The following is a 23977-nucleotide window of genomic DNA, read 5'->3' as shown; positions in this document are numbered from 1 at the left end:
TAAGTAAATCTGTTCAGAAGTTACATGCCTTTTTGTAATCGGCGATGCACAGTGTCAAGTCCTGTTTTGACCAATCAGCATGAAAAGTCAATCAGCTCTTTCTTGGCAAATGAATTACCTTTCCACAATTGCTGTGCAAAACCACTGTAACGGTGGGCTGCCATTACTAGTTATAGTCATAGCTATTTGAGATATCCTGCTGACAAACAGACGGAATGGGGAGAAAACATCACCCTGATCCAACTCCACTGGCAGAGGTAAAAATCATGGATGTATACAGAGAAATGGATATGGCGTCAGAGGCGCTGTGCTATGAAAGTTGCTCTGTGGTGCATGAAGCCAAAAATGTAAACTTCCGGGTATAAAATTATCCAGATCTTCTGCACATATGGGGCCCATAGAGCAAGAGCACTAGCGTTTCCTAGTAACCCTGCCTCCCAAATGCTCGCTCGGACTCGCTCACATCAACGACAGCCCATGTGCCCCTTGCTTGCTCGCTCGTAGTAGCCTAGCCTTGTAGCCACAACATTGATTTACTAATGAAATATATAATCCAATTGGACATGTTTAACAACTGAATCCAGCAACATATCATAATCAGGACGAGAAAATAAACCAAATCAAAATGTGTTGTGTATATGAGGTTGTGCCATGTGCCTCTGAGTGTTAATATAGCATACAAATAATAATGTTACTATATTAAATTCCGTTTATGGTGTGCTACTAACCACTAGCTGACAGCTGGATGTTTGGGAACCAAGACGTTAATTCATCCACAATACTGGCTTTACAGCACACAACCCATGGATGTATCATAAGGTAAATGTTGATTACAGCCAATGCTTCCATGATTACAGAAGGATGTATTACAGCTGCATATACAAAGCAGGAAGCCAGAAGAACTGGAATATCATAAATGAACGCAGGGCAGCACCACCCCGTGGCTCTGATGCGTGTTCAGGATGCCTAGAAAAACTGTGGATTTGAGTATTAGTGACGGTAACAACTTTCAGGACATAATGATTTAAATAAGGGCTATTTAAGTGTTTGTACTGGAATGCTGACGTACATCCAAAAAAAATTAAATAAATAAAAAATAGCCGTCTCTTTCACAGTGTAAGTCTATGGCAAATTTTGGGCCTTTGTGGATCATGTGACGGACCTGGAAGTTGTAATCATACAATTTCGCCACTATGTAAAATTGGCTTTCAAGCCCAGCACACTTTCTGGGGGATTGATAAAAAAACAGACAAGAGTTTAAGAATTTTAGACCCCATTTACACCTTGCATTAAAATGCAATCTGTATTCAGATAAGTTATCCAGATAAGGAAAGACACATCTCAATGCAAGCTGTAAATGCACGCAGAACGCATTGTGATTGGAATGAAATCCGACCTGGCAGAGCACATACGGATGGGGTCTTAGCCAGGTGTAAATTATTTTGAATAGGAAGCTGGAGTTGCCGTACCCCACCTTGACCTGGAAAGCCATGACAACAAACGTGTGTGCAGCCTTCAAAAGAATTTTTCAGGTTTGTGCTGTGGTTTTTTGGTGTCCCAGTGAAGTTCCCGTTCTCATGACAGGGAAAGAGTTAACGGAACAAGGTTGGAGGATGTATTCCAATACATGGGTAAGAATCCAAATTGTCACTTAAATGCAAGGTGAAAATGCAGCCTTATTGTGCTACAGTCTGCATGTGTTTTCAGAGGCCTTTCACCCTGTTTTCTATCTTGTGGAAAACACCGAATGTTAGTCATTTTGGGCATTTCCTTTCTTTCTCTTTCTTTCTTTTTCTTTTTTTTTTTTTTTTTTTTACACGAAAGCAGTTCCACATACTCCCAAAGCCAGGGAAGGTATACAAACACATACAGACACACACACAAAGTAGATGCTGAGCTTGCTTTGGGGGTTCACTCAGCATCCATGCCTGATTTTGCTTGATTTCATCATCAGCCCCTTGCAGAGAACTTAACCCTGGTGTTGCTTATTAAAATATCAAAACAGTCCTGATTGGGCTAGATGGGTTGCTGAGTGTGTTAGGGTGGGGTGTGTGTTAAGGGTGAATGTGTGTGTGTGGGGTGGCCTTATGTATGACTATATTAATTAGAGTGATGCTAGTCTGCACCACAGGGGCCCTCTAGCCCATAATGCATTGCCTCCCTGCAAATCAGCTGAGCTGTCATCAGGTAATTGTATGCAAACAACAGCATCCCCAATAAGCATGGCTCATTTGGTTAAATAAACCTATTTCCTCCAACGTGTTTGCCGTAACATTTCGCCGTTCACTAATCAGTTCTTGTACAAGATGCTGGTGGTTTATGAGCTTGTGTACTAATAGTCTGCCAGGATTCCACTATTTCAGGGCAAATTATTCCTCCACATAAAGGGTATAGAAATGGTGTACTGCCCTAGATGTGGTGGCAATTTTGAACTGGCAGCATGAAGCCTACTGGATATATCGTGTGAACAGTCGCCACATGGACTTAATGAGTAGAGTGATTTAAGATGTTATCTTAACAAAAAAAACGGTGGCTCACCGGTAAAGCGCGCGCACCATGTACCAGGGCTTAGTCCTGATCACAGCGACCGGGGTTCAAATCTGACCTCAGGTCCTTTGCTGCACGTCATCCCCTCTATCTCTACTGTGACTGTCAAATAAAGCAGAAATGCCCAAAAAAATAATCTTAAAAAAAAAAAAAATACTTTTTCGTCATATATTTTTCGTAATTTATTTTGTTTTCAATTCATTCATTCATTTGCTTTTTGGCCAACATGATGACCTTGATACAGTAAATCAATAATTAATATATGATAAAGGTGTAATCAATGAAATCTTGTTTTAATTATCCAATGGGATACCTTGAAATAGCTTGTGAGCCCGAAACATTGGATGTCCATTTGTAAATGGAAGAAAAACAAAAGAAGAGAGAAGAAATAGACGAGTCTGTGTGCAGTCCTCCACATGTTTGAATGCATTAAAGTTCCAATTTAGGCTACCAGCACCAGCATAAATTCTTTGGGGTTGAGGTGCATTTTTACCTTGGTCCTCTACATTAAAAAAAAAAAAAAAAAATCTTAAACAAGTTATCTTCTTTTTTGCACCAAGCCTTTAGGAGCATTGCCCTAGAACAAATAGGCAAGTCATTAATGCTAGACAGAATCATCCAATTATTGCACGCCAGCAATAATAATTGCTGTAGACATTTAGGCCTACATCATTAACACATCCAAAATAACAACAAACAGATGGATTCTAATTTCAAGCTCAACTTTTCTGCTTTTGTTCTGAGCGCTGAAACTCAGTGTATGAACTTGATCCTCAGGGCGGCTTCTCCACACTAAAATAATCACGGCCTAATTGGCTCGCTTAACTTCACAGCAATTACCATGTAAACCAAACAAGGCATCTGTGTAGAATTTTTTTTTCTTACTGTACGAGTATGGAATATTTTCCATTGCCTGCTTTATAAAAACAACAACACCTAATTACAGTATTCTTGGGCTCAGGGCTGGCCGAGGCATTAATAATACATCTAGCCTATTAGACATTCTGAGGACATCTTCAACTTCTTCCAGCTCTTTATTCCATCCAGAGTATTTAGATAGTATTTGACCATGGGACTATGACTGTGTTAACTTTTACTATTAAATCTCTGTCAGAGTTGGAAAGTTGTTTCTGAGTGGGTCATGCTTGGTTATGGGTGCTGCAGAAGAGCCAGGGTGAGAGGGTGCCACATTAACACAGGCTGATGAAAACTCCTGAAGCACCGCAATTACAACAATTAAATGCATGCCGTTCCACTCTGAACGCACTGTGAGGGAAAGGGGAAGCTGGGGAAAAAATAAAACAGACAAAGAAAATAAAAAGCAAACCGACACAGAGCAACACAACAAGAGGAACGTGAAAAACAACAACAACAAAGCCTCTTGTGATTCTCCCTGCTAGTTTGCTTAATCAGATACAATGTGATTTGTCTGGAATTTCTTTTTAAATAATTCCCTTTACAATACAGCTAGGCTGACTATGGGAAGTTTTTTTCGCCCCTACCCCACCGCCGCCCCCTCAATAAAAAGCTGAGGAGTTTAAAAAAGGATCTCTAATGAGAGGAGGAAAAGGCGATGGAGGAGCACATTTAGATATGTACCTTCATCTTAGAGTCAGAGGCTGTTTTAATTTGTAAGCAAAGGCAGCACACAACCAATGAGATTTTAATTGATACACATAAATAATTCCTTGTGTACATTTGCACTTGAGTCAGATTCGCTGTTTATTTGACGATTGAAATTAGTCATTATCGGGATTCGTGTTGATGTTGAAGATTTTATTTATTCATATAGCTCCCGCTTAATATCCTCTGATCCGGTCCCAATTAATTATGTCAAAATCCACATCAAACTAGAACTTAGACTCACATTGAGCTTTGCCTCGCTTTCATTCCTCTAGTAGCCAAGCACTGCTGTGACAATAACAACAAATGAATGATGAAAGGAAAGGAGAGCTTTTCCTTTGTTCTTAAAATGAAGATAATGAGGGCTGTCTTTCACACTGACAATGCTTGGTTGGTGCAGCGCAAGTGTTCTTGTCTGATTTTCTTTTGTTTTTCCTCCTGTTGGAGGACTAGCCTTACAGGCTATAACGGCACAATTTTGCTTGAGTCGGTTTGAAACTGCCTGTCACAGAGAGGAAGAGCTCCGCTGTGAACGAGCCAAAAGTCTTTGTGACTAACGATGTAAAGCAGATCATCATCACATGCATATCACTTGTTGTTAGGCTGGCACTGCTGACAAACTCCCAACAATCCTGACAAACTGGAAAAAGAAGAGGTACAAATCAAACTGGGTGACAAAAACATCAACCTCAGCTTCACACGTGTGCAAATGTGAATCTTCAGCTTGAGGGAGACAGATCTCTTGACAATAAAAGCAGTCGTAAACATAGCTGGGTTAATCCATAAATATTTTTCCTTGAAAGGCAACACAATGATTATTGAGCTAGCCGCGCCATGCAGAAGACACTTACTTGAAAGCTGTAGAAACTCTGGGTTGTCTGGACTTGTGTTCTCTGTCAGGTCTTGTAGGAAATACTTATACCTCAGAGAAAAGAGAAAATAAACAAGGTCAACATGTGCTGAATATCTAAAAATATCATTGACAGAAGTGTATGAAGTAAACTGGAACAACAAACAATCGGTATGAGCGAGCGAGACGGGCCTTGTCATTTCAATCCAACTTTATTCATGTAACCCAGCCACTATGAGAGCCATGGTGTTCGTTGATCAGTGTGCTCTTTGTCAACTCATACAACACAAGGCCCGTTCTGTCAGTGCAAAGTAGACACAAAAAAAACAGCAGTAGTGTCTTGAAGGCTTGACAGAATACACCTTAGAGGCATCCCAAATGGGAGGCACAACCACAGACCAGAAAAACGTACAAAGTAGTCTTTCAGCAGTCCGATTTAAGCTCCTGACTGATGCAGATGGAGAAACCAGGTTTTGCTTTGAAGTTGTGATGATGGTGACACCCTCTGACAGAGACAGCTGTAACATGACAGAATGGAGATCTGCAGTGGTTTTACTCCAGGCTTCCTTAGATAAATTGCTTGGCAGAGAACAAATTAAATATTGACTTACTGTATCCAAATACAGGTGTTATAAATGACAGGGTAAATCAGGATCTCAGACCATTAAGGAAATGGCCATCATCATAGAACAAAAAAAGGGCCTTTTTATGCCCACTCAAGCAATTGACGATGAGCTCAGTTAACTATAATTTAAACCCACTCTCAGAGCTCAGAAAACCTGTCCTTAATCATATCTGACATGGCTTATTCAGTGCTTATCTCTACTGCTCATTTTTGCAAATATCACATCTCATTCAGAACAGCAGAGAAAACTCGTTATAATGCACTCAGGAAGTAAAATTGGGGGGGAAATGGAGAAAAGCCATTGTCACTTAACCTGTAAGTGACAGGTCCCCTGCTCTAAGGGTATCTGTTGCTGCTTTTGCCGGGGTGGGAATTATCATTGATTTGGAAGATTTGGTTCATTTCAGTTTGCTCAGCAAAATGATTAGTTCACTGATTTGGTCACTAGTTTGTTCAGCAGTCCTAAAACAAGTACTGCACTACTCCTGGACACCAGGCGCAATGCAGTACAGTAGTAGTCATTCAGTAAAAAAGTAACTGAACTAAACACACCTTCTTGGCGTCTTGGCGTAATAAGATAAGATAAGATAAGATATTCCTTTATTAGTCCCACGGTGGGACTTACATTCTCTCACTCAGTCGACTGAATTGATTCAGTGAAGTAGGCTAATACAAAACAGAGAAAGTCAGCTAGCTTACCATTCAGTTAAGTCCCAACCATATTAAAGGGACATGAAAAACTGCTCACACAAACTTGGAAGTTATGCATAGATGATCCATTTTTTGAATCATGAGACTTCTTTTACGTATTTGTTTGCATTCAACAAAACACACTTTACTTGCCAGATTAAGTCATGCATCTTTGTGGTTACTGGTTGAGAACTAAACTTAACTGGACATTTGGGTGCACATGTTGGTTAACTGCAGAACTGTGGGGATATAATAATGAGGTCACTAGTTCAGTCGCAGCTATGACCTCCCTGACTGAGTCAGCTCTGTTTTGAATCAGTCTCCTTCACTGAATCATCCAATACTGTTCAATGAACGAGAGAGAAGCCACTGAGTAAGCATTATCAGGGTAAACACAGGGTGCCTCCCCTGGGCATATGATAGTGAATTTACTACATCCTTTCAGATATGAATGCATCAGGGACATAGGATGCATACTGTTCAACATCACTGCTTGAGTTTGCTATCATTTGTTTTCTTCATTGAACACATACACATGTTTGAGGACAAAAGTAACAATTTTCTCCACAGTACTAAAAGATAGTTGGCAAGTGATGTTGTGGCTAGCTTCTTTTCTACTGACCAATGCAGCTGACTTGCTATATTACTGACTGTGCGCTATTTGGAGCAGAAAAATCTTACTTATTGCCCTACTACTGGATTCCAAAGTAGTCTTGAACTTTTACAAATGGGTGAAATATGCCTTTAAAGTTTGGATTTTGATGTTTTGTTTTATTTACTTTTTTCCAATGTATTGTTTGGTGCTCCTGGAGTAGTTGGCGTAAATTCTTAACTATTTCGGGTCCTTTCTGATGGTTATTCAGAATATTTTACGGAACTTCAGTGGTAGTGAAATATTATAATGTCTCAAAATGACCAAGCCTGCCTAAATTGCCATTTTCCCCTGTGGTGTCTAAACTCTAAGGCTCAAACGCCTTTCCAACATGTTTACAGACCTGCTGACACTTCCCGTCTTCCTGCGTCAGAACCTTTCTCATTCACAGCGCTCCATTCCCATTTTACATGTAAGACTTTTAATCCCCGAGGGTGAGGAGGAGCTGAGGATGAAGTATACCAATTACCAGGCAGCAGGGCTTCCTAATTGGAAGAGTGCCAGGAGGGAACAATACCACTGCCTCAGGTCTGGAAATCTCAGCAGCAGTCTACAGTGTCAGCTGCCACTCGCCACAGAAGTGAGTGTGTGTGTGTGTATACTAAGGTGTAGTGAGTGTTACAGAAACATCCATGGTCCAATTGCACTGCACCCAGCTTCTAAAGACTTTTAAGCAAGCTACAGACAACAAGGCCAACATAGAGCTGTAAGGACAAGATGGAAGTTCTAATTTATTCTGCGCTCATATGTTCTTTGCCTCCTACCTTTTCTGAAATCAAAAACAAGAGGTGAACCGCTTTTCTGTGCTGAACAGGAAAAAGGCAGTGAATCTTCATTCAGTGCAGCAGACTGAGGAGCAGCTATAGTGATCATGTTAAGTGCTTGGACTTGGGGGACGTTTCTGGATGGAACGTGTTCATTATGTAACTTTAGTTTTATTTCTTCTGTTGCCCCTGCGTGGAAATGAACCAAAACAACAAACACCTTGTCTCATCTGCTCCATACTGCTTCAAATTAGGTTGCATGGTGTATTAAACAGAAAAAACAATGACACTATCCAGAGCTAAAAGAGCCCGCGTGAAATTATATGTCAAAGGCTAAAACAATTGGTTTGTTGTTGTCAATGAACAAGTAAACAATGTCTGCTGTTTTTTCTACTTTTTCATCCAGGAAAGTCTGCAGTGCTTTGTGTGTGTTTTTTTTTTTTTCCACGAATGCACACGTTGATACTCAGAGCTGCCCAGCACTGTTCCCAGACGGCCACCAAGAGCAGCCCAATCCAGCTGCAGTCTGATACTGTAGGCCACCAGGAACTGCCCATTATAACTGCTTCTACTGAAACTGAGAAGTTCCACTGGAGTAGTTGGGGGTTCAGCTCATTTGCTTTCTAGGCAGTGTGGGAATTTCAGCCAACCACCTACTTGTATTAAGAAGCTTTCCACTGAACTCGGAACTAGGATAAATCCAACTTCCTATATGGAAAAGTAAGTATCATCCTCATCATAAGTAATAAAGCTCTGACTTTGCTAAAATACCTATACATGATATCACAACAAAATGGTGAACAACACAGTCAACAATAAACAAACTTCTTCTCTGACAACTGCACAGATTTATAGCAGTGTATTCAGCAGACCTAGCACTAGCAGTGAAGACGACTCTAGCTAGTCTAGTGGCCATTGTCGTTAGCGATTCATTCGCTGTCAGTGGACAGAGTGGACAAGTTTTTCTAAACACACACACAGGCGCGCGAGCACACACACATATATGTATGTATACCTGTATGTGTGTGTGTGTGTGTAATAAATCTAACCCATTATTTTTTCCACAGACGTTAGAACAAGTATAAGGGTTTTCTTATTACTCTCTACCATTAAGTATGACAGGGAAGTATAAAGACCCCCCCACCCCTTAAACAAAACAAAAGAAAACAAACAAAAAAAAAAAAAAAAAAAAAAAAAAAGTGGACCAGTCACCTAAAGTTGTTCTAGTTGGGGAGAGCGTCAGCTTCCTCAAAAATCTTTATCCTGTTTGGTGAGACTCTGTGACCTTGAGGTGCATTGGCAATTGACATTGATTTCCACTGTGTCTGTCTCTGCTTTGCCTCCTTACTCTTTTGCAGTCTGGGCTTGTTTTAGAGACACAGCGGTGCCAGAGAGAGAGGCCATTAGTGATGGTAGCAGACTGGCTGCCATACACCACTTCTACTGGTCCATTTGGTGGCATAAGTGCGATGAGGGATGTGTTGTGTGGGAGAATGATAACAGTGCAAGTGCTTGTATGAATGCATGTTCAGAATATAAAATAAAAACAGATTGTTTATTCTGAAAGCAGGCCTACGCAACGTTCAGTATTGGCGGCCCCATGGCAAGAGGTAATTTGAGGACTTCATCACCCAGAAATCCTGCAAAGGTTACATCGGTTAACCAAATATGGAAGTGGTGGAGGTCTGTGAGGCAAGTGCTTGCTCACTGCTGTTTAGGAAACAAATTTGGATGTCTCTTCATTCATTAACCAGGCACAGTGATGCTTAAATTCCTGATGTACAAAGCTGATGATAGGTCTTTTGCTTGCATTGGGCTTTCTGTGCTAGACAATTGCCCATATTTTGTGCAGTGTGTCCTGCAACATGGATGATGTAAAACTGTAGAAACAGTTTAATACAGCAAAAGAAAGCCCTTGGGCGGCTATTAAGACACTGTACCTGGGCAGGGTGCCTTAGTATAACCTATGTATGGCTATGTTATTATTTATTATCTTGTTAGTCTGATATACAACAAAAATCACAATGACATTTGAATCATCAGTCGGTAAACAGCCGTGAAGTTTGCTTTACTTGTTGTAGCTGTAGGCAGTATTACGTGCTACCAGGGGAGTAACAATACATGTATTCATATTGATGTGTTCTTTATTTAAATGTTCTTTGTGGCAGTCATGGATGTATAAAGAGAACGGAGCCACTCCGCCCAACAAGGCAGCTAACACGATGTAACAGGCAGCGTGCTGTCTCCCCCTCCCATCCCCAAAGAAAACCACTGCAACGCAGCTGCAGTGAGGCACATTGAGAGGCACACAAAGTTAAGCTAAGCTAGCTTGATGCAATATGGCTGGTAATGTCATTATCCTACCAGAGACAGAAGGTCTTCCAATAACCAACAGGTCTAGCATTTGGAGCCACTTTGGTTTCCCTGTGCATTATAAGGCCATGGAAACAAAGTGGTTGATAAAAACCAACGGCGTGTCGCATCTGCTACACAAGAATACGTTCCAACTGAAATGAGTGACAACTCATTTACATTGATGACACCACACTGTAAGTGGAACTAGATGAAAAAAAGTTAGCAACATATACGCTACAAACTATCACCACAGCATTTCTGCAGACGCAGCTGTTCCCAACTGATTCAAACTGGGCAAAAGAAACCACCACGGCTACTGCTACATTTACAGCTGTGGATATGAGAGCCTACTCTGTGGTGTCAAACGCTTTCACAACATGTTTAGTGTCACTGAGCCCCGGCACACTGTTCCTTCTCCAGCCCATTTCAGCCAGAATGTAATTCCTGCTTTGTACAAAAAACAAAAGCTCAAATAGAGAATGAATTGTGGGAAGCAGGAGCTGTTGCTCTGACTGCAGACGGCCAGACATCAGGGACTCCACAAAGCTGGCTAACTGTAACGGTAACTGTAACATTATCTTACCGCTAAATGGGAAGTCACTGCCATAGTCCTCCTCATCATCAAATAGATCATACTTTATGATGTCAGTCTTAAGAAGCTGTTAGTGTTTTTGTTTTATATGCTTCTAAGAGGACACCCCAGAAGACGGGTCAGGTGCCATCATTTTTCAAACTAAAAAAGATCATACTTAATTATGTTTTAATGAATTATTTTTTATAATTCAAGGAAACTTCTCTGGCAAATACAGTTGTCCCTCGCTATAACGCGGTTCACCTTTCGCGGCCTCGCAGTTTCGCGGATTTTTTTTTTAGTGCAATTTTGTATGCTTTTTTTTTTTTTTTTTTTTTTTAACAGCGCATTGTCTTCTGCATCCTGATTGGCTAAGGGAGAGCCTGCGCATTGTGTTCTGCGTCCTGATTGGCTAAGGGACAGTAGACCATTGTCAATCAATCTCCTCCGTGTGGTGTCTCCTGTACAGTACAGAATGCGTTCATTCTATAATACTGGACTTATTTTTCTACAAAGGTTTGAACTTCGAGAGAGTTTAAACAAGAGAGAAAAGTGAGAAAATGTTAATGCCTGTCTGAGAATTTTGTGAACCATTACACCCCTGCTTGCTACTGCTATGCCAAGTATTTATATTTTTCCTAGACGTTGTTTTTTTTAGTATATTGTCATTGTTCTGTTCTGTTCCATTTTATATCTATGTATGTATGTATATTTGGGTATGTGTATATGTATATGTATGTGTATATATATATATATATATATATATATAATCAGTACCTTAATCAATAGAACAAATAGTTGTTGTAGTTTGTATTGTGGGGTGGGTGTCACAATCTCCAATTAAGTATTTTTCTATGATGTTTTCTTTTTATGCTATTTTCTATGATGTTTTCTTATGCTGTGTTTTCTGTGATGTTTTTATGCTGTGCTTTTTCTGTCATTGCTGTATTCTGTATTTATTTTTACTGTAAGGCGACCTTGAGTGCCATGAAAGGCGCCATAACAAATAAAATGTATTATTATTATTATTATTATTGTTGTTATTGGTTGTGGAAATGTGTGTTAAGTAGGGCTGTAGTCTGTTAGTCGACTGGTCGATTTATTGGTCGATACGTTCTTGGTCGACCAAAATCTGATTGGTCGATTATTTGCCGTGTTAATTTTATCAGGAGTAAAGCACTAATGCCCCTTTTCCACTAGTACCTACTCAGCTCGACTCTGCTCGACTCGGCTCGACTCTACTCGGTTTAAGAGCTTTTCCATTAGGTGGTAGTACCTGCTAGCAGGTCCCATTTTAGCACCTACTCAGCCGGGGTTCCAAGCGAGCTGAGTCGAGCTGAGTCGAGCTGAAAATGTGACGTTAACGCCGTGCAGGCAACTGATTGGACAGGGAGTGACGAGAGCGACTCCTGCGCCCCCCCCCAACCAACCCACTGGCGGAGACAGATAGGTAGGCCGGTATGTTCTGAATTGAAGAAAAAATTAGGTCTGGTTTTCCGACTATTTGCTTAATTAAGAACGTTTAATGAACATTTAGTCCTCTACCATGTCAAAGACGTCGTCGGTGTGGCATCATTTTACCAAAATAGATGGAAAAAAAGTCGAATGCAAAACAAAAGTTTGTGTATCACAGCTCAACAACCAACATGGTATATCACCTTAAACAGTAAGCTAACATGTCTGCATTAGGTTGCTCCGTCAGTTTGGAGTATAAACATATCAGAATTGGCGTATTTCAAAGTTTTAGTCAAATCGTTTTATAACTGCAGGCGCGCACACCCGCGATGACGGCAGCTTGACATAAACGGAAATCATAGGCTGTGATATTGAGGTGCACGTGATGCAACGCTGTCAGAGCCAACCAACTCCAGGGTGTCACTCACAAACCTGCCAACATTTGAGTAGTAAAATCCGGGAGATTTTTGTGGTGGGGAGCAGCAGAAGATGTGCGGGGATATTAGTGCCTGCCGAGCCGGTTAAGATTTACAACAGCTTCAGCTTCTGTTAACTAACGGAGCTGCGGCGGCTTTCGGTCTCAGCTTTCAAAATAAAACCTGTTATTGTGCGTTTCTCATTATTATTAACAAACAAAGTTGGGGCTTGTAGATTCCGGGAGATTCCGGGGAGAAAAGACAAAACGAGAGCGCGGCAGGAGATGAGAAAGCTGGAAAAAACAGGAATGTTGGCAGCTATGGCCAGATACTGCGACAAATACGCCCCACAATCTGACTTGTTTCCTTCACTGTAAAATCAGGAAATTAGCAGGAGAAATTACTGACCGGGAGCATTGCGGGAGATTGGGTTAAAAATCGGGAGTCTCCCGCGTGAATCGGGAGAGTTGGCAAGTATGATCATTCAGTGCAAAATAATTCAGTCAAAAATTATTTAATATACTGCAAATACTTGTTGTTTATGTTTATTTATAATTCATTTAGGCGGACAAGGCTAGCAGGCAGGCTACTGTCCAGTTAATTAATCTAAAAATAGTTTTTTGTTTTTTTTTTGTATTCCCTGCCCCCCGATTAGTCGACTTTTGGTCGAAATTTCAGGACTTTAGTCGACCAAGATTTTCTCTGGTTGACTACAGCCCTAGTGTTAAGGGTGCCATACTAACCCTAACCTAACCCAGACAAATTCCTAATACATGTCAATGTATATGGCAAATAAAGTAAATAAATTGATACTGTCTCTTTCTTACTGTAGCCCCACTTTGTGATTTAGGATGATATGAAGGACGGACTTTTACATTATTGTCTCACCTAGTGCAGCTTTAACCTTGCTCACTCACACACTACATTCTAGCCATCTGGGCCAAAGTGTTTAGAGAGAAAAGCTGTGCTTGTTTCCTTTTAAAACAAGTCATTGTGGGAGGTAATTGTGAGGAAGCCCACAACTCAACCATTCTTGTGTGTAGATATTAAGGGTGGGAATCACCAGTGATCTGACCATTCCAATTAATCCAGACTCTTGGGTCAATTTGATCATGATTTCTTGATTAATCAGGATTCAGTTGTTAAGTTTGCAGTATTAATACTTCATGTCATGATTTCAAAAACACTCGCCATAACACAATACAAAACATCAGTGAATTCAGTGTCACTTCTTTTTATATATACAGAACAAGCACCATACTCTTTGTTTTGTGGAATCAATAAAAATTATCCACATATCTCCTTCAGTGAGTTCAATTACAACTTGTAGTGTTAAGCCCAATTGTGAAAAGAAATAGTGTGACAAATTGAAGATGCTTTTTCAGCATTTTACTTCCTCAGCAATACAATCAGCCGCTACAACCTTGTAGCGGATACTAGTATGGAGTTCCAGGAGCTGAACTGAAGAACAGTAAGTTAGAACACTGCTGAGTCTCCAGAGTGAGGGAAAGAGAACAGCAACGCTGGTGTAGTCTATTACTCATTAGAAATTAAATGGAAGCCGAACAAGCTCCAATTAAGCCTCCTTCAATTAAGACACACTTAAAAAGAGAAATAATTTCAATTCTTCCTCTCCTTGTCTCGTCGTGTAATAACAAATACATTACAGGCATTATCGGCAATGGATGCCCTCGTCCTTATTAGGGAGGGGAGAGGAAAATCTAATTAAAGTGACTGCGTAACAAAAAGGGAGCACTCTAATGAGCATTATTACGGCACATTCCAAATAATGTAAACGGAATTCGCTCGTTTAGCTGCTCTGTCCTGCTCATTAGCGGCAAAGCAAAGAGAAGATAATGAGACAATAACGTAATCTGAACCACATTTATAACAGTTCAGATATTCTAATGAAGAATGCAGCATTAGAAAGCATGCACTGGCCTAGTTAGGGGATGCGCCCGCCACTGTCGCAGCAGCAGACGCTAATTCCTTTGTAATATGCATGATGATATGCAGTCTTTTTTTCTCATTCTCTCCTGGCAGACATGTTGGGTCATTTGGGCAGTTCCACACATGTCAGTAAAAAAGAAAAGATGGGGAAAATATCTGTCTAATTATTTTGCTTTAAATACGTGCATTAAGGATTCAAATTTCTAATTAAGAGACAACAGGCGCTGTCAGGCTTCTGCACGGGTTAGTGAACATGGCATAGGCTTGTGGGTAATTACTCAACTTTAATATCTTCAAAAGAAAGGAATGCACATCCATAGTAAAGCCAGGAAGAGTGGAAATACTCTGCTCTCCAAACTTCAGCAATTAAACTGTAATATGAAGTGATTGTGAAGAGCGTCTTATCTTATTCTAAAAGGGTGACTAACTGGGATTTTGCTGAAAGAGAATGTAACTTGCTGCAAATGTGGATATTAGGAGACATTGTTCAGTCAAACTGCAGAATTACTGGAGCTTTCATTATTGCGTGCCTTGAGTCAACTTCAAATCAGAGTGCAAATTTGAATTGGACACTTTTCAGTGAATATACTGCAGGGAAATAATAGTCTTTCAAGTCTGTATGGGCCAATTGTCTGTGAATACCTCATATTTAATAATCAGAATCTTGAACCTCTCTATTGAACTCTGAAGCATGTTCTCTACATTTGGTGTCAATAGAATCAACTAATGATTAACAACAAAACAATGTCTTAGAGCATCTACGATTGAGGTGCATCGATTCAGTGCAAGCTTCACTTCACTGCATCGGTGAAGTAAATTGGCAATGAACTACTAGGTCACTACAGACAACATAACCAATTAACCAAAGTAACATCAATTATTAACCGAAATACAACTTAGTAACTGTGGACCACATAGGAGAAAAGGCACTTAAGATACTTCATTCGAGATTTTTTCATAAGCTTACAAAAATTAATCAAAATGGTGACCTTGTGTTAGTGGAGCCTACTGTATAAAGCTGTTGGAGATGATGAAACTATCCAAGTCTTACCTCAGATCAGTCAATTCTAAATCCCATCTTGACAAATAAATGGTCGGTACAACACACATCTAAGCTCTTCTCAATGCTTAGGAAGCATGGCAATGACCCAAAGACCTCCCAGAGTTGTGCGCCCTCTACTTGGAGCATGCATGTTCATGACAATGAGCCAACCACCAGGCCGCTCCCCTGTTACACTAAATGGTGCTCAGCTCAGAGCAGCTGCATCCCAAGGTCTCCAATTGCTGCCATCACTATGAGAGCTACATCTCTATTATCGACACAAACACGGCCAATACAGACAGAGAGGGCTTCTATTCACCGCCACAATCAACTCGAGACCCCATCACTGTCATAATGGCAAGCTCAGTAGGGAGGACAGCGGCGACTGCCCCAGCCAGCTCTAGTGAATGCCACTTAATAAAGGCAATGATTTTATTTCTCCCCCAGCAGCACCATAAGTATCCCTACTCCAGGCCCTGCTTGCCATCCATCATCCTTGAATGGCGATAAGTGACAACAATTTCCTGCTATTCCCAGCCGTGGAGACAGAGCAAGGTAAGGCGCCAGCCATGGATGATTATCTGGCCGCTCCACTTAAAATTATCATACAATTAGACATTTCCCTCGAGTCTCCTGAGTTTCACTGACAGAGGAATCAATGATGATGATGGGGATTGAGCAGAAAAAAAGGACTGAGGAAGTGAGGTCTGAGCTGGGGCAAACAAGGCCAACTATGTACCTGTCAAAATCAAATACAACTGTGGTCAGCAGCTTCAGATGAGACAGGGACGGTTCTCTTGTTTCAGGATGCCAAAAGCAGTAAATAAGAGGAAGATAAGCCAGTGCTGTGAAGGAGGAACCGGATATCAGTGTTTCGGCACATACTGCCTTCTTCAGGATAAAATCAATGTGTGTGTGTGTGTGTGTGTATATATACATATATATATATATATATATATATATATATATATATATATATATATATATATATATACAGTACAGGCCAAAAGTTTGGACACACCTTCTCATTCAATGCGTTTTCTTTATTTTCATGACTATTTACATTGTAGATTCTCACTGAAGGAATCAAAACTATGAATGAACACGTGGAGTTATGTACTTAACAAAAAAAGGTGAAATAACTGAAAACATGTTTTATATTCTAGTTTCTTCAAAATAGCCACCCTTTGCTCTGATTTTCTACATCACCTACATAATTTCTACATCAAACCTAGATAATCTAAATAAAGGTATTGCAAGACAAATTAGAAAATGCAGAATGGACATTTGTGTGATAAAAAAACAAATACTTTAAATAGAAAAAAATTCATTCATCAAGTGCCTTAATCAACCCTAACCCTAACCCTAAACCAAGTCTCAAGACCTGAGCAGAGTAAGTAGAAGGCAGATGTTTTGTCATCCTTCTACTTACTGTGCTAAGGTCTTGAAGATTCAAGTCTTGAGAATTCATGTTTTTCTAATTAGGGTACTTGATGAATGGATTTTTTTCTATTTTCTCTATTACATTTTACATTAAGATTTAATACTATTTTAAGTAGTATTCTCTTCGTTCACTATCGGGCCCTTTTTGAATTTTCTTATGTAGACCCCCCAGGATTTTCCAATAGCAGAATTTTTCACAGAAGTCTGGGCTGTCTGTGGAATAGTAGACAAGCTGTGGAATACAGTAGAAATGGGTTCTGGAGGTAAAAAAAAAAAAAATGCCATTCATAATTCTCACAGGGAATACTCACCATGAGTGCCAAAGGGAACCGCAGAGTAGGAATGGTCTCTCTTCTAAGTTTGTAGAAAATCTTTTTTTTTTTTCCAATTGCAGATTTTAGAAAGTCTGCCACAGATTTTAGGATTTTGTCCAGTGGAATAATCGTGGGACTACTTATGCATTGGCCTTACATGTACCTGTAATTTCAATGAAGACGGCAACATTTGATATCTAAGAAAAGAAAAACTTTTGTATCAGAGTTATGTGTGCGGCTTCCCTCTCATCCTTCTGATGTCTACCCAGTAAGCCAGCACCTCACTAATTCAGGTGAGCGTTTCTCCTCTCCTCAGTGGAGGAGGAAATGAACATAAGTTAGTCATACAGGAATAGTCTGTATCACAGATGTTAAGGTGAGGGGTTACCTTATCTTAGCGAAAACGTCTTTACTGCATGATAGATGAATGTAACATATCAAGTGCTCTACTGTACGTCTGGAGAGATGAGAAGACAAGAAGGACCTAATTAAGATACAAGCAGCAGCTTGATAAACCAGTGTCATGATATCTGCCACACTGGAAAGCATGCTTCGGCCCATTTCTCCTCTTGTTCCACTAATTAACAAGCAAGATCAAGACCGCATGAAATTACAACCAACAAAAACTGGTGCTTAACAAAGGAGATTTTGACAGTTTCTGGACAGTCTGAGTACTTACATGGGTGTTACATCAAATAATAATAATTACATCTGTCACCGGGATTCTGCGCTGTGAAATGCAGTGGGTGACTGGTAAGAGGAAAACAACAAAACAGCAAAACAGAGCTCAAGCATGAAATCTGTGACCCAACTACAACAGTGTTCTCCACTCTGGAAAAGCACTACTGCAACATGCACACAAATGCTATCTGTATACCATCACAGAAATGTTCATATCTTTTGTCTGGAGAAAGCTGTTTCTTTTTGGGTATTTTTAAACTAAAACTGAACTTTAGAAATGCCAGTGTACTACATACTGTAGCAACTGAAAGAAAGATAATTTTTACTTCAGTTAACAGCACCATTCTTTTCATTTGCACTAAATTAAGTGTATATAATTTGTCTGGTACCAAATGAACACATCTGTATCATTACCTAAGAATGAAGTAACAGTGTGTTGTACTTAAAAAGCAGCTATGTCAAACAGTAGTAGTAGGGGTGTAACAATACACAAAAATCACAATTTTGAGGTCTCGATTCGGTACATTTTTGATACAGTACGCTATTTTACATTTATAAATAGCACTGCTTGCATTGTGCTTTCATTGAATATTACTATATTATATAAAATTATTTATTAGTGTTAACAATGTTTTGTTTTTGTTTTTTTTCGGGGGGGGGGGGGGGGGGGGGGGGGGGGGGGACTTTATGGATGGAGGGGTCTTGTCCCCTCCGACCCCCCCTGGATTTCCGCCTATGGGCCCAACCACATCCATTTCTGTTCCGTTCAATCAATGACCTTCAAATACGTGACACTGTCACATGCTGAAACACGTGTTTCAGAAAGTAAAGTAAATATGATACACCCTCTGGTGGTCTAAAAGAGCATCGCGATTCATTTCCATTTTCCTTGACGTACATTGTGGCCCAAAAAAAATCGATTTTTAACTGCATTGCGGTTCATCGTTCCATCCTTAGTAGCCATGACATCAGTGCTCAGGCTTCAGGTCATGCTTCAGGTGTAGCTTATTATGCTTCTTCTTCGAGAGACTAGACGCTTCCATGGTGTACTGCTGCCTTCTACTGTTTCGCACGTATAGCTGCAGGTGGATATGGATAAATGAAAACGAAACATATGTTCCGCCACCTATTATACTCGTAACTCACCTGTGCTGCGCACCTCTGTACCGAACCCAACGCCCTGGACCGAAAATTTTCAATACAAATACATGTACCGTTACACCCCTAAGTAATACTAATTTCTTGGCTGTATTTTTGATCAGTTTAATACTTACAAATAATCAGTTTCTTTCGAAAATAAAAGCCTACTGTGGGCAAGCTTAGAAAATGTAGTGAGCTAAGCTACTAGTTACTCTATATTAAATGAAGCTTCACTACACTGAAGCTACCCACCAGAGAAATGTAGCAAGCTGAGCTACAATAAAATGACAAAATGTAGCTTAACTACATCAAAGCTACTTTTTTTTGTTAACATCGAACCAACTTCATTCCAAGTCATTGCTATCTTAGTGATCAATAAAACTGTCAGTCAAACAGACAGTCAGGCAAAAAAAGTTCAGTTCAATAGTTTATGAAACTGCTCTCTCTGCTTGTACTGCTACAAACCACGGCAACAAAAACAAACAACATGCTTCACATAATGACAAAAAGCAGGTGTTGTGTACATACTAATGTGGGGGAAGTGTGTATACATGTTAGTGTGTGTGTGTGTGTGTGTGTGTGTGTGTGTGTGTGTGTGACACACATGCAAACACACCTGTGTTTGCATGTCTGCTAAAATTAGGGCCCATTTGGAGGACAAAGTGTAAATGACCTTAAAACTCAATAAATTGGTTCAAACCACAGGAGCAAAAGAAGAAACCTGCTCCCAACAGTAACAACTTGGCAAAAAATGACGTGTGATGTCTCACACAGAGAGAGCGAGAGAGGGAGAGATAGATAGATAGAGAGAGAGAGAGAGAGAGAGAGAGAGAGAGAGAGAGAGAGAGAGAGAGAGAGAGAGAGAGAAGTTTTTTCCTTATTAGTGGATACGGAGGCCAGGCATCCTGATTGAGCAGACAATTGCGCATCAGCGGAAGGATAGGTATGCAACATCACGTACAGGTCTATGAGTGGCGGCGACGTCACCTGCTGCTCCTAGTTAGATTTCAAACTGCACCAAAAGCTCCTCCGTGTTTAAGGTTTAGAAATGCCTGGGAAAATGTAGCTTTTGTGTACACTACCGCACTATTTGACCAGTAAAATAGTTTCACTACTAAAAAGCTATCTGATTTAGAAAACAGCAACGTTGCGACCGCGCTACTGAGAAATGTAGTTAAACTAGTAACATCGCTACTTGTAACACCACTACTACCCAACATTGCAGTTTTATGTGTATAGGGTCAAATCATAATAGAAGTTATCTCAAAGTGCTTTACAGAAACCCAACATATATTGGTTATTCCCATGATCCCCCATGAGCAAGCACAGTGGTGCCAGTTGGGTTTCCATCCAGATATATATCACAAATTTTAACCAAATTTTCAGAAAATCGGCAAAAGAAAATGCGAATTTATGCACGTTTCCATCCACTTCTGTTATGCAAATATTTGAAACGCGAATGCGAATATTTGAGTTGGTTCATCGAGGTAAGCAACAGGTGGCGCTGATTCTCCAGCTGGGTGACATTATACCACTGCAGAAGAAGAGGGCGCAACGTGATGACATATTGCAGGCTCGTCAGTCAAAAATCAAAAGAAACAACAGCAACAGAAGAGACCAAGAAAGACGTAGCGTAAAAAAGCGGGGAATATTGTTTTCTTTAATTAGTTCAAAAAAAGTTAAAGTCTCTTCTTCGGTCCAAACATACCAGGTGTTGTTGTCATTTTTCGTCTGTACAGTGGAGCGTAAGTCACGTGATTATGAATGTCACCGTTCATTCGCTAAACCTGTTTCTATAGCACTTATTTGCATTTTCCTTTTATGGATACACCAACTTTTCCACAACCTCCAAGCGTAAAAACTTTTTTTGTAATATTTTGAGATTTTTTTTTAATTTTCAGTGTTTCCATTCGGGTTTTTAATGCACAAATTGAAAATGTGAATAAAAACAGGTGGATGGAAATCTACCTAATGACAGTGGCGAGGAAGAAACCCTTTTAACAGAGTGAAAAACCTCAAACAGAACCTGGCTCTGGGTGGGTGGCCATCTGCCACTTTTCTGGACATTAGCCTTTGGGCAGTGGGTGTGTAGCTACCAGCTAATAACAGCGCGCAGTGCGAGAGCAATAGCACAACATCTAATAGGGACCTATGAAAATCATGGACAAGGACCACGGATTGCGGAAAAAATATATAGCCCAGAGAGACGTCAAGCAGACAAAGTTTGTTCCATAACCAGAGTGAATGTGGGGTTGGCTTTCACCCACTGGCAAGCACTGAGGGAGAGGAGCAACGTTTTAGTTTTGCCCGGGAGGAGGGGCCAATTTTGAATGTTGTGTTTACTAAGTGTAACCGACAAATCCTACTCACTCTACCTTAAGGACTGTAATGTACTTCAGACTGACTACCTTTCAGCAAGCTGCATGTGTAAATGTGTATGTATAAAGAGCAACAGCTGTAGTGTAGTCAGTTTTACTAGTTGAGAAAAAGTCAGAGGAGAGAAAGAGCAAAGCTGTGCTGGAAGTTTGATGTAACATGACACCAACTACATTTAGCCAGTTATCCACAGGAATAAGAAAAATATGGGCCCAGATATGTAGGGTGCATCACCAAAAGCTCCTAACAGTGTTTTAAGTGTTTTAGGGGGGATTTTTCCTTTAATTAGGGGCTGTGACTCTTACTGATGAATGCGCTGAGTGGGAAGCTGAAGCAGCTCCTCCAGCTTACAGTTGTTAAACTCCGGTCTGTCTTCCTGCAGTTTCTTAAAGCGTCTGAAGGCTTTGTTCCTCTTCAGCTGGATCTAAAACAACAGACAGACAGTGGTTTTGTTATATGATGTAGTGACCAATTGTTTTTCATCAGGAACAGTTAACATGGTAATGGCGGGAGCCAGTCTGTCTTTATCATCTCATTTGGCTCCACAATGCATATCCATATCTTTTATTGTAATAGCATTTGCATCCAGCTAGCAGAATGGCGGACATGACACAATCCCAGACAACCCCTGAATCTCATGTCACTTTCTGCGTGAGTACTCTCACTGACAAACCCACAAATCACCTTGTTGTCACTCATTATTCCAGGTTGCCGGCTGAGGTATGGGGGGAGCTGCAGTTGTCATTAAATATGCATTTGAAAACCATGTCAGCATGAGTATGTGTCAACATTTGGATGACAAAAAAAGCGTTATCTTGTCATCCATGTCAGTCATCAAAATAAACATAGCTCCTGTATTTAAATAGACCTGCACGAGTAAAGCTCTATTCTTTCATTGCATTAGCACTGCAGTGTATGCGACTTGACTTAAGAGGCCAGCTATGGTGTGTGTGCTGCTCACACACAGCTGTTTAGCTGGTCATTATGCCTGCGGTAGCTGGAGTTGGACATAGTGAAGCAGACAGCTGGTGAGTCAGTGGAATGATTGGTACAATGTGAGAGGAATCAGTTATTTAGGTGAGGAGGTGTACCAGTGTCAAATGAACTGAAGGCAGAAATTAAACACCTTTGAAAGCTGACAACTTGGATTTAGTGTCAAAGTTTGCTGACTCAGTGTAAAAACATGCAATGTCCATCTCTGTGTGGACACTATTTGAGTGTTGCTCTTGAAGCTTCAGGAAAGCTGGCTTCAAATAGTGAAAATTAATACAGGATATCACAGCTGAGCATATTAAACATCCATCAATAAATAAAATAAAATAAAATAATATATTTATATCTATCTATCTATATATAGATAGTAGTAGATAGTATAAACACACACACACACACACACACACGTATATATGTACATATCAATAGATAGATAGATAGATATATAGATAGATAGATAGATAGATAGATAGATAGACATATCAATATGATATCTACATATCATACATATGTACATATCAAAACTGAAGATCCTTATCTCTATAAAGATGCAGATTCAGAACTCCTCAAAATACATACCTCTAGATATATAATTAAGTGATAGAAATAGATAGCATGCACACAAAGTTAGCAAGAACAACTGATATGTCTGATTTATAATTCACAGTTGCTACCAGGAAAAGAGAGAGATTAACAATTATAAACCATACCCAGTTGTTTAACATATGATGTAATTCAACTGCTCTTGTAAAAGCCTTATCTGGATGTTTGTTGTATCAAATATGGATCTATTTCCAAACTACCCTTTGCTATCACTGATGATGTTTTTAAATTATTTAATCAATATTTGTCTAAAAGAACATTCTCTGTTATGGTGGGAATAGGTTGTCTCAGCTCATTTTTATGGTGTCCCCAAGGGGTCAGTCCTTGGCCCCTTGTTTTTTGTTTGTTTGTTTTTGTTTTTTGTTTTTTTTTTGTTTGTTTGTTTGTTTGTTTGTTTGTTTGTTTGTTTGCTTTATATGCTTCCCCAATGGTCATATTATTCAGAAATTTCTTTCCATTGCCACAAAGATTACACCCAAAACTACACCTTGATGATACTTAGCAACACTGGCTGTTTGACCTACTTGCAATGCTGGCTGCTCACCACACAGATATCCAGTATTGGATGTCCCTTGAACTTATATGTCTTTGACCTGTGTTTTGAAACTTCCTAAAGTTAGGTCTAACTATGGAAGACCTTGAGAAGCTGAAGTGAACATTGCAGCTGCTTGGTTTAGGGGGATCATATTAGACCTTCACCGGTCACAAGTTACTTTTAGTTTTGATTTTAAGATTTTACTGACACACAGCTTAGGCTGCCCCCCCATAACATATCAGACCTTACAGTTCCCAACATCGCCTCAGATCCTCAGGGAGGATGCACCTGGTTGTTCCTAAATCCAGGCTAAAGACAAAACGTGACTGGACTTAGGGCTTTGGAATGTGCT

The 23977-nt window shown here is 40.1% G+C and overlaps 1 protein-coding gene across 2 annotated transcripts in view; it reads right to left on the bottom strand.

Moving 5' to 3' along the window:
- The window catches only part of arhgef39 (Rho guanine nucleotide exchange factor (GEF) 39), a 75849-nt gene that overhangs the window by 30240 nt on the left and 21632 nt on the right, over positions 1–23977 (bottom strand). For both annotated transcript variants that reach the window (XM_030045389.1, XM_030045390.1), the window contains exons 5-6: positions 21800–21918; positions 5022–5092 (exon numbers count right to left, since the gene is read on the bottom strand). In XM_030045389.1, the coding sequence (XP_029901249.1) occupies positions 5022–5092; positions 21800–21918 (190 nt within the window). The remainder of the gene's footprint in view (positions 1–5021; positions 5093–21799; positions 21919–23977) is intronic.

The sequence above is a fragment of the Myripristis murdjan genome, chromosome 23 (genome assembly GCF_902150065.1).
Source record: "Myripristis murdjan chromosome 23, fMyrMur1.1, whole genome shotgun sequence".
NCBI lineage: Eukaryota > Metazoa > Chordata > Actinopteri > Holocentriformes > Holocentridae > Myripristis > Myripristis murdjan.
Note: the sequence above shows the minus strand (reverse complement) of the source record. Positions and strands in the feature narration are given on the sequence as shown.